This window comes from Panthera tigris, chromosome B2 (genome assembly GCF_018350195.1).
Source record: "Panthera tigris isolate Pti1 chromosome B2, P.tigris_Pti1_mat1.1, whole genome shotgun sequence".
Lineage (NCBI taxonomy): Eukaryota > Metazoa > Chordata > Mammalia > Carnivora > Felidae > Panthera > Panthera tigris.
This window is the reverse complement of record NC_056664.1, coordinates 79529872-79541903: the sequence shown is the minus strand read 5'-3', so window position 1 is coordinate 79541903 and position 12032 is coordinate 79529872. Positions and strand designations below refer to the sequence as shown.

Below are 12032 nucleotides of genomic sequence, written 5' to 3'. Positions count from 1 at the left end.
AGTCTGTGCAGAGAGCTGGCCTGTACTATCTTTCTTCTTCTTTTCTTTCATTCACTCCATAGGCATTAAGCACCCATCATGTACATGGCAACCCGAAATGGTTACATTCAACAGCAAAAACCATGGGCAACCCAGAAACAGATCCTCATATTTTTATTATTTTTTATGTTAATTTTTTTTTAATGTTTATTTATTTTTGAGAGAGAGAAACAGAGCATGAGCAGGGGAAGGACAGAGAGAGGAGACACAGAATCCAAAGCAGGCTCCAGACACTGAGCTGTCAGCACAGAGCCAGACACAGGGCTCGAACTCATGAGCCCTGAGATCATGACCCAAGCCAAAATCAGATGCTTAACTGACTGAGCCACCTAGGCGGCCCAATTTTTTTTTATGTTTTTAAAGTAAGCTCTACACCCAACATGGGCTTGAACTCACTCATGACCCTGAAATCAAGAAAGAGTTGCATGCTCCAGCAACTGAGTCCACCAGGCACCCCAAAGTCTTTCCATTTTTATTTAAATTCTGAAAGAATCCATACACAGGACTTTTTAAATTAAAAAAACATCTCTAAGATGTTTTTTCCAACATATCCCTTATTTGAAAGCTGACAATGTTGAAATAACAGCAAAAGAAAAGCAATAAAATTTTTTCTTGTTGTTTATCAATACCGTACATGTATGAATGACAGTGAATTAGAAGCTCTTAAACCTGTCTGCGACTCTTCTTTCTACCTGAGGGTGGAGCATAATTCAGGATTTGGCTTTTATTGTTTTTTTTGTGGATGTGTTCCTTTTTTCTCAAGAATAGCCCAGTTTTCAAATGTTTAGGGTATGCTCCAGTCTACTGCTGGTGTTTCCTCTAAAATCTCTTTGGGCTTTGGGCATGGTGCGCCTGGGTGGCTCAGTCAGTTGAGCATCAGACTCTTGACTTTGGCTCAGGTGGTTATCTCACAGCTCACGGCTTTGAAGCCTACTTGGGTTTCTCTCTCTCTCCCTGCCCCTACCTCTGTCTTGCGTGCTCTCTCTCTCTTTCTCAAAATAAATAAAATCTCTTTGGGAGAAGGCAGAGGATCATCAAAGATCTCCATCCTTTCTGGGTCTCAGGCACAGTGGCGCTATTGGCTTAGCAATTGTCCTCTCTTGAACCCCTGGGTCCCTGGGGGCAGACATGCTCAGCAACCAGCCCAGGAATGCTCTGTTTGGGTTGACCTTGGACTGTCTGCTGGGGTCCCATAAGTAGGCCTCTGCAGTTTGAATCAGGCCAGCTGAATGTCCTTCCCAGGCTGGTGGGTTTGTTCTGGGATAGCTGAAAGTCTTTAAACCCCCTCTGGGAAAGGACTTCTTCCTTCCCCCGGGGATTTCCTTTTATAAAACGGATGAAAATGGGCTAGGAAAATTATCTCAGAGTAACTTCTGATAAAAGCGAATAGAAGCTTCTTGTGGGGGCTATGCCGGTTGCCTCCTACTCCAGCCACAGCCTAGGACCCACTATCTGCCCTCCCTGCCCAATCTCTGTGTCCTGGACTAGTTTCCAGACTCCCTTGCCCTCTGGTTTCCAGCTGGGTATAGCCGCTGGGAGGCAGGCACTTCCAGGAGAATTGGAGAGATTGGAGAGAGAGGTCCGAGTATTTCTTCCTACTGCTGTCTCCTTGACAGTGAGATGGTTCTGGCAGTGGTTGCTTCCTCATCAGCTATAGTTCCTGCTTTGTGCCCCCCTGTCCAGTATGCTAGCCTCTTCCTTTACTCCTACTAGTTTTGGGGTGATAATCTCTTCCCACTGTTGCTAATCCCTGTGTTGATTCTCTGAAATCTGCCCATGCCCCTGTGCTTAAATCCCTTAGCTTAAAGCTTTCTAGAAGTTAAAAATCTTTGCATGTGCCATCTATTTTCCTCCTGAGAAAGACCCTGATGGATACAGTCATAGCAAGTTATGTTGCCTCCACTTGTAAAATCTCAAGACCTTTCCAGTTAGAAGCAGCTGTCTCCTAGGTGTCAACATTCACCTTCAACACACACAACTACTACAAACTCCAGAACATGAGTCATGGTTGGCTAGACTGAGAGTTCTTCCAGGGAAGGGACACTGTTCTGAGTATAGGTGGATTCAGCCTCCCCCACCCCTGCACTTAGCCCAGCTCCTGGCATATAGTAGGTGTTCAGTAAATGTCTCTGACAGAGGCAGCACCCTTGGGCCCCAAGAGCTTCCACTCTCAGCTCCCTGCCTCCTCCCCTACACCACCTGCAGCATTGCTGGCACCTGTAGGATCTGGATCACCATGCTGGCCAGCTGGTTTATTTCTTATTGTGCTTGACAGAAGGAAGTTCATCCACGTGATTTTTGCAGTATCCAGAAAGGGTGGGTACAGTATGTCCTGTGGTAAAAAGCTTGTGGAGAAATGCAGGTTTTAGTTTTCACCCCCACATAGTTGCTATTCTTATGTGAGAGTTGCCCCCCTCATCCCCCCAAGCCTTGAAACATTTTATTTTGAGATGTGCGATTACAGTCTATGAAACAAATGAGACAGGAGGTGGTCATGAAGAGCCCCAGTATGTTGTACCTGCGACCTAGTCCCAAATGCTGCAGAGGAATTATTATTTAGTCTAGGCAGCCATGAGGCATGTTATGTTTTTAAGAAACATTTACATCCGGGTAGGCCTGATTTTCTAATATTCCTGGTGGGAAGCACTTTGAACCATAAATGCACACTGAAAGGCAATTGCTATGGAGACTGAACCTCTGCAGTGCATTTCTCGGAGTTTTCTTCTCTGAGAGCTTCAGCATGTGTCCTAGGCACGCTGCTCTGGATGGGGGGCCTGGGCCCTGCAGTGTTGGGGGAAGGAGGAGGCAGCCCACTTGGGACTGGAACCCTCCCCAGGAGGGAAAGCTGGAGAAAGCCACCCAAGGTAGGGTGTGTGTGTCGGAGGTGGATGGGGAATAGGTTCTTAGGGTGTGCAGGTCCCCAGCTCGCCGGCCTGTGCGGGGACTACGTGCACGAAGCGCGCGTGGGGGCCCCTGGCGCGCAGCCGCGGTGGGTGACCGTGCAGCGTCCCAGGGCCCGGGGTACCGGGCGTGTGCCACCCTGCGCTTCTGGTTAGGTGGAGGGCCCGCGCCGCCCTTCCTCCGTCCCCCCCCTTGCCTGGTGTGTGCGCGGCCTCGGCCCAGCACCCCGCTGAGCGGTGCCAGAACCCGGGAAAGCGCGCGCGCACCCGTGCGGGTGTGTGTGTGTGTGTGGTGTGTGTGTGGGGTGTGTGTGTGTGTGTGTGTGTGTGACAGTGTGTGTCAGGTGACTTGGGTCACGCAGTCTCTCTCTCCCTCCTCAGGGAGGAACTGCCGCGCTCCGGCTGACTCCTCCGCCGGCAGGCGGGCGGGGCGGGGAAGGGGGCTCCGGGCGCGGTGGGAACCGCGAGACCCAGACCTGGACGCCGACCGCCGCGGGGGGCGCGCGGCCCTGCCTCCGCGGGCTCCAGCGAACCTCCAGACAAAACCCCAATTCAGAAAGAGGTTGCGAGCGGCAGGCGAGGAGGTTTGGCCCCCCATCAGGGTCCCCCGCCGCCCCCGGGACGGCCGGCCGTGGGAGCGATGAGCCAGGTGCTGGGGAAGCCGCAGCCCGAGGAAGAGGACGACGACGAGGAGGATGAACTGGTGGGGCTAGCGGACTACGGGGACGGGCCCGACTCCTCGGACGCCGACCCCGACAGCGGGGCGGAGGAGGGAGGTGAGCTCGGAGTCTCCCGCCCGGCCCCACGCCCCGCGCGTCCTCAGCCCGCAGCCGGTTCCTTCCCTCTGTGTCTTCCAGCCCCGGGCCAGACCAGGCGCGCGGGCCGCGGACTTGGAGGGGGTCCAGGAGCACAGAGTTGAGGAGTGGGGGTGGGGAGGGGCGCCCGAGGAGCCACCGCGGGCTGCAAAATGGGGGATACCAGGTGCAGGCGGCAGAGGGGGGACCCGGATTCGTGGAGAGAGCAGAGAGGAGGCATCTGGGCAGGAGGAACGTATGTTGTCTGTCCCCTTCCAGGGCCAGTATCTCTCCCCACCCCTCAGCCCCAGCTCTCCGCAGGGTCTGGGGGTTGGGAAGGGGAGGGGACCGCCCGGCGCGTCCTGGGATCTCTTACTGAATGCTGCTGTGAAAGCCTGGTCAGATGTCGTGGCTAAAAAAGGCAGCCGGCGGCAGCGTGACTGGCAGGGTCGTCGGCAGCTGCGGGTGTCAGTCTTACCCCGTGTCGCCACGGGAGGGGTCCTTGGGCTGCCCAGGTCTGTGGAGTGGGGGCATCCGTGGAGCCGCGGGGGGATGCGCGCAGGTGATGTGGGAGTCGCCGAGTGGCCGCGGGTTTCCCGGGATCCAGGCAAATACGGTTGTTAGGACACCTTATCTCTGCTCAGTGTCACCACCTGGGCATGGCGGTGCCTGCCCCGGAGTGAGCGCGGGCGGGGAAAGTCGTTACCGCTCAGAAGCAAACTCTATTTCCTGTTTAAGAAGCGGTATTTAGTAATTGTTCAGTCTGTGGGGGTTCCTGCATTTAATTCTTAGGGCCTAAGGAAGTTGAGAGTTTTTAGGATTCCAGAAAGGTTTATCTTTTTTGTCCGCCTCCAAAGCAAGGGAAAAATTCTCTATCGTAGGGTCACTTGAAAAGGTCAATAGAATCTGGCTGTTAACATCTAGATGAAGCTGTATGCTTCCAAAAGAAAGAACTAACTTCTAAACATTTCACTTTGAGGAAATTGTGTGAGGGATAGAACTACCTTTGTGACTTGATTTGGAAGAACTTTTATTGAAAATTCATTGAACTTATTTTAAAATTCCTACACAAAGCCTTTCTCTGGAGAACAGTTGCCATTATTTGACATATGATAGGTGCTATTTTCAATTAATCAGAAAGGGAAGAAAGTTTGAAAAAAGGGGGGGGGGGGCGGGGGAAGAAAGTTAAGTAAGCCTTGGGCCTGAAAGATTAGAAAGAAGCTTTCTAAGTCACACTTTTTCATAGCGTCCTGTCTCCAGAGAGGGTTTGTGCTAATTCCCCATTTGCTTAAATTTGGTGTGTGCACCTGTGTGCTTCTTTCTTCTGCACTCCCCATAATTGGTCCCACAGTTGAGCACGTGGCCACGTTTTTGTGGATAAAGGCTTTCAGTCCTTTTGTTGGAGTCTCTAGGGCTACCTTTGGTAATTAAATTGTTCAGTCGCTTTGTTATTATTCAAATTGCTTTCATTAGCTCCTCCTAGATTCTTAGTAGACTCTAGAGATTCAGAATGGGGATGTATTTGCAAGATATTTGAAATGGTAGACACACAATAGGGTGCATGTGTGATACTCTTTTAAAAAAAGAAAGAAGAGAGGCTATAACTGGGAAGAAAAGCCCTGTAATTCGATATTGTCCTGGGGACCTGAGAGGTTCCATGGAAAGTACCGGAACTGCTTATTTATTCTGCAGTTCTTTAAGGGGGCACTTTTAAAATTTGATTTGATGACTTGAAATTGAAATGAAAAGAAAGCTTTGCCTGAGGGGTGGGATTTCCTGAACAAAGGGCTTCCCCAGAGCCTGGTCTTGAATGCTCCCCACTGCTCCTAACCTAAAGGCAAACTCATCTGTAACTGATGCTTTTCATTACTTCAGCAATAAAATCATCCCTCGTGAGTTCTTGGGATCAACCTGGAATCTTGCTATAAAAGCATTGAGTGTATTTATGTGGTAAGAGGAGCAATTAATGAATATTTGCTCTTGCAAACATTACTGAAGCTAGGTCTTTCTCCCTCTGGGCCTGCTGTGGGTAGTGGTCTGTTCTCAGAAGACTTCCTCTATTATCTCAGGTTCCTGTTCTTTCCGTGTCCCTGACTTTGATTTTGGGGTGTACGCCCAACTGCAGAATCATTATCAGGGCGTTCACTTTCTAGAGTGGCAGATAGGGTCCTCAGTCAGCAGTTCTAGCAGCAATTATTCCTGACAGTGTCATGCCAGCCAGTATGGTCCTGGGGAGTCGAGATGAGGGTGGAGGCCAGGAGTTGTGACTTCCCTTTCTGGAACCTCAGAGTGCCACCAAAGGGTCATCCCAATTTCTAATGGGCCCTGGGCACATGTTGCATTAGAATCCTGTATTATTTTTGGTGAATTACGTTTACCGACTCTGTAAAAAATGAAATGTGAGGGGAAAGGGATTTATTTACTCTAAGGAAAGATGGGTATGGTATATTTTGAACCATGAACAAAGCATTTCTCTAATGAACCCCCTTCCCCCTTTACCTTCCTAATGGACTTTGTTTAATGCCTTTGCTTAGTAGAGACCTGGGGCTTTTGGAACCCTGAGGTTTAGAAATCTCCCCTGCAGGTGGCATGCCCGACTAGGTGGCATGCCTTACCTAGCATCACTAGGTAAGTTGCAAACCAGTTTATCAGGAGCTGTGCAAAAGAAGGTAGATTGAAAGTGGATAGCGTGAATTTCATTTCCGTTAGTCTTGGAAGGAACCTCTGATCTTATTTTTAAGACGAGGGCCATGTAAGTTTTACCACATTGTGCTATGCACTTCTCCGGCTTGCACTCCAAATTTTACTCATGAATAGCAGGAGTGTTATTGGGCACTTTAGTTCTGGTAAAGACAGATTTGGGCACCTCTCAACCTCCGTTTGAGAGTTGTTAATCAGAGATAAGGTGAGTCTCACCTTCAACCTCCAGGCTCCAGATAGAACTCTAGAGAATGGAAGCAATCAATAAGCCATTAAAAACAATTGCAGCAGAAATGATTTTTAGACACATGGAGTTTAAATCTTTAGTAAATTACTGTGCTTAAAACACTGCAATAACACGCGGCGCCTGGATGGCTCTGGCAGTTGAGGGTGCGTGTCCAACTCTTGATTTGGGCTCAGGTCATGATCTCACAGTGAGTTCGAGCCCTGACTCAGAATCCTTGGGATTTTCTCTCTGCCCCTGCCTTGCTCATTTTCTCTCTCTCTCAAAATAAATAAATAAACAAAAAAAAAAAACTGCAATAAGAAGGAAAGCAGTGAAAAGATCATATTTGATCAGAAAGTGAAATTGTTTTTTTCCCAAAGTCTCTCCCAATTTTTAAGGGAAAGACATTATATATACTTGGCTAAAACAGCTGCTCATCCACAGCCCAGCTACATGTGTGTGGTCTTATTTCCACAGCAGCCTGTGAAGTCTCTCCTAAGAGAGCAAGTGACAGTTTAGGTCGTTACTAGAGGCATGAAGAATCCACCGGTCAGCAGGTGATACTTGTAAATGCAGTGAAACCACCTGTTTGCATCTATTAATCATGAGTGTCAGCTTTTTTTTTTCTTTAAAGTAATTTAAAAGTTATTAGTGAATTCATCCTCTCACTGTTCCTTGAGTGTAAGTAGAGGTAGATAATTTTTCTCATGATAGTGAGACTGTGGCTCAGGGGTGCCAGGACTTTTCTGCAGCCACATGAGCTACACCTGATCAAAGTTTAGGAGCGAGACAAGTTCGTGGATATGTAATCCCTTTCCTTGTAGTTCTGTCTTGTCCAAAAAGGGTTGGGTTGACCCCAGGCCTGGCTATGCCTAATCTCTTGGGTTTCCCTATAGCCCTGGAAATACAGAGATACAGAAGAATTGGAGTAGATGAAATACAGAATAGTTAATAGTGACCAAAGTCACACCTTAGACACGATGCTTGTCCGAATACATATATTTAGAGAGCATATTTTTAAAAGTATTTTTAAATTTTAATGTTTATTTTTTTAGAGAGAGAGAGAGTGTGTAAGCAAGGAAGGGGCAGAGAGACGGAGTCACAGAACCTGAAGCAGGCTATAGGACTCTGTGTTGTCAGCACAGAGCCCGACATTGGGCTCAAGCCCACAAACCTGTGAGATGGTGACCTGAGCTGAAGTCAGACGCTTAACCTACTGAGCCACCCAAGCACCCTATAGACGACATAGGTTTATATTAGATGATTTGTAAACATGTTGCAGTGATTCATAGAATCTTGATTCTATACTTTTTTCAGAAATCTCTCCCATTTTTATATCAGAACACATAAGGTAGTCTGATGGGGAAAAAAGAGGCAGAAACTAAGTTCTGGAGTTCTGGATAAGGGATGTAGCTCTGAGTTTGAAAGATAATCATGGTCAGTCCCAGGTGTCTCTCTGTTTACCCTCTGCTTCAGTCAGTCCCCTGACCCTCATAGCTGTGGTTGGTGACACAGATTCATTTCCTACCTACCACAGCCACTTCTTCTCTGCTCATTTTTCTTACTTTCTTCTCTACCTCCTTTATTCTTCCTTATCTTTTTTTCTTTTTCAAATCTTTTCTGTTCTTCCTCTCTGTGAAAGCCCTCAAGCTCTCTTGTAACTGGCTTTCCCTGGTTCTGCTGTGATACTCAAGACAAATGGGTTTTTCACTCCTGATCTAAATCATTCAAGATGCTGTCGACTTTCTCCTCTTGAGGACCTTCCGGGGAGACTCCTACTCAGTTTCTCAGTGTGTAAAGTAGAGGACCACAGAAAACCCACCTGGATCACTCTCAAAGTGATGGTAAAAAAAAAAAAAAGTTCACAAGAACTTCTTGCAAAAGTGTTGGTAAATCAGAACACATCAGAAATGTTACTGAATATATATGTCAAGGAAAAACTTATGTATGGGATTATGTTTTCAGTGACCTGCCAGTGTGATGTGAGAGGATTTCATAAAGATTTGGTGTTCACACATAAATAAAAATTACCTTCAAAAATTTTCATGCCTGGGGCACCTGAGTGGCTCATCGGTTAAGCCTCTGATTCTTGGTTTCAGCCCAGGTCATGACCTCACAGTTTTGTGAGTTCCAAGCCCTGCGTCAGGCTCTGTTCTGACAGTGTGGAGCCTGCTTGGGATTCTCTCTCTCCCTCTCTATTTGCCCCTCCCCCACTCATTCTACCTCTGTCTCTCAAAAATAAACTTAAAAAATTAAAAAAAAATAAAGGTTAAAAAACAAAACAACCCCCCCAAACTTTCATGCCTTTGAAAATATATGTTCTGTTTTCTGTTTGCATTTCATTCTCCTAAGTCTTAATCAAATGGACAACGAATCTTTATGATTTTTGTATATTCTCTTATTAGTGGTATTATTATCATTCATATATTTAATTTCCATGTGGGATGGAATTTCTCACTGAGCTCCAGGGTCCTTTTTTTTTTTTTTTTTTTTTTTTTTTTAATTAAGTAGGTTCTACACCCAGCATGGTGCTTGAACTCATGCCCTAAGATTGAGCCATGCTCTACTGATTGAGCCAGCTAGGTACCCCTGAGCTCCCGGCTCTTGAATGTATAAATAGTTCCATTGATCAGAAATGTAAAGGACCACATATAGTGTTGCAAATAGAAACAAACCAGAGGCTTCTTCCTAAAACTGTTAGTATATAGAAACTTAAGCCTTTGTTGACCCCACAGAATACTAATAGCAAAGAAATTCTAACTTTCCCTGAAGGCTATGTGAGCCTTAATGTGGCCACATTCCACAAAAGACCCTCTCATTACCTAGGCTAGGGCTGGAGTAAAAAAAAAAAAACAAAAACAAAAAGAAAAAAAAGAAAGAAAGAAGGGGGGTGCACCTGTATGCACAGGCTGATAGAGACTTATAGATAAGGACTGGGGTCACACAGCTGGTACATGGCAGAGCTGGGACTTGAACCCCAGTTTGTCACTCTCCTTATACTTTTGTTTTTTTGAGAGAGAGCCTGCACGCAAGCACACCACACATTATAAGTAGGGGGCAGAGGTAAAGAGAGAGAATCCCAAGCAGGCTCCACACTCAGTGAGGAGCCCACACAGGGCTCGATTCCACAAAGGTCAGATCATGACCTGAGCCGAAACCAAGAGTTGGACTCTCAACCTGCTGAGCCACCCAAGCACCACCCCCCTGCCCCAGTATTTTTTAAACCATTTCACTTACCATCACTTTGCCACCATGTTATCCTCATTTTTCGTTAAATCTTTGTTTCACTTTCCCATTTTGGACCCGTTCAAAGGTTATCACCTGTTGGGGAACTTTCCTTAATTATAGTAGTTTTCAATTGTATAATACTTAAGAATTTATGAAGTACATTTCATATGATGTCTCATTCTCTCCAAAGAGACCTCTTGAGGTTAAGGAGGCAAGGCCGATGTGTTAGAAGGGCATCAGGACTTTAGTTCCCATTTTCCTGATTTTTGGTTCCTTCTTTGTTGTGAACATTCCCAACCCACAGATGAGTCAAGTGTGGCTCCTAGATAGCCCTGTGCTCAAGGTGCGAGGCATCTGTCCCTTCCTGTGTATGTATCAGTCCTATTGGGTTTTGACAGGGATCTGTCAGTTATTGATGAGGTAATTAACCTGTCCAGTTACGTGGTGCCTCCCCATAATGCTGTTCCATGGATGGTGGGGTTTCCCTAGTATTTTTAGCAATCTAGTTACAAAGCCAGACTGTTTGGAAAATTTGGGTACTGACAGGACCCAGTACAAGATAGCTAAGTTATGTTCAGTGCCCCTGACCACAGTAGATAAACTACCGAGGCACAAAGTTCATACTCTTGATACTCGAGTGCTAATCTGGGCCAAAGTCAGATATGAAGTTTCCTTTTAAAGCGTCTGTTAATTTAGCTTCAAATCCTGTTTAGTGGCTCTGATTCATTTTTCCTAACCAACAAACATCTATTGAATGTTTATTGTAGTAAGTATTGAGGCCTCTGTTTTTACATCTGTAAAGGGGAAACATTATCACCTTGAGGATTAGAGGTGACACTGTTTTGAGCATGGTGGCCAAGGCTGAAACCTTTCAAAAATGCCCTCACCGAAGCCAACAGGATTAGAGGAAAATGAGCCATTGAGGCATGGGCTTGCATCAAATCTGCATTCCCACATCAAACCTGTCTGTGACCTCATGTGTTCCCACTCTTCCTCCTCTTGGGAGTTCCTGGATTCTTTCCTCACCTGAGCTGCTGGTGGACAGGCACCCCACACTCCGCAGCTTCAAATACCTGTTCATCCTCTTTCCCTTTACCATCTTTGTGAATGGGCCCTTGTTGGCTTGGTCTGCCAGGTTGGGAACTCGGGGCTTCTTTCTCCCTTGTCCTCTGCGTCCAGGGGATTACTAAATACTATTGAGTCAATTGGAATTTCTTACAGATTCGTTCCTTCTGACCGTTTACGTGGCCTGTGCCTAAATTCTTTCATTTTTCATTTGTGTTCTAGAAATGTTGCAGGAGTTTTTACCTCAGTACCTGGGGTTCGTTGTCTTGCTGCTTCAAAGAATGAAGAGGTGGACACAAAATGAGCAGCAGGCAAAAGTTTATTAGAGTAGAAGATCGGAAAGGGAGAATAGTATGAAAGCTCTCTTTACAGAGAGGGGCCATTCAAAAGTGAATGCCTGCTACAGTAGGCAAAGGTGTTTGTTTTACAAGGTTCTGGTCAGCCCTCCCTTCCCTTCCCCCTCAGTCCTTCCCAGGTCCTACCCTTACTGGATTGATAGCTCTAGGTGCTGGGTTGTCCATTCCTGATTGGCTCGTTTTCATTGTATGAGGGGTGGGTCTACAGCCATGTTCCTTGTGGGTCCTACGTTTTATGGTCTACTACTTATTTTTAGTTAGGTCTTTAGTCAAATTCCAGAGGGAAACTTAAGGGGGAGTAGGTGGTATCTGTTACATTCTTAAGAGGAACCTTATGCCTGAGGGGGTTTGCTGTGGTTAGGCAATCCCAGCATTGTTCCAAAATACGTGTTTTTCCCCACCCAGGAACCTCAGGTTCTAATCTTTCCTTGTCTGCCTACTGAATCCTATCTTTTCCTAATATAGAACAACCTAACTGCTGTCAGGGGAGGAAAAACTTATCCTCTTTTCTCTTAGGTTCTGAATTGGGAGCCTGCAAATTAAACTTTTGTCAGTTGACAAAAGATAGATTAACAAGAAAAACAGATTTAGTTCTATACTAATGCATGAGAGTACACAGAAAATGCAATTTAAGAGGTGTTTAGAGGGGTGCCTGGCTAGTTCAGTTGGAAAAGCATGTGACTCTTGATCTGGGTGTGGAGATTACTTAAGTGAATAAATTAAA

At 46.4% G+C, this 12032-nt stretch overlaps 1 protein-coding gene across 1 annotated transcript in view; it reads left to right on the top strand.

Moving 5' to 3' along the window:
* Positions 1–3326: 3326 nt before the first annotated feature.
* The window catches only part of RRAGD (Ras related GTP binding D), a 40163-nt gene continuing 31457 nt past the window's right edge, over positions 3327–12032 (top strand). The window contains exon 1 of the mRNA XM_042986804.1: positions 3327–3715. Coding sequence (XP_042842738.1) covers positions 3580–3715 — 136 coding nt within the window. The 5' untranslated portion in view covers positions 3327–3579. The remainder of the gene's footprint in view (positions 3716–12032) is intronic.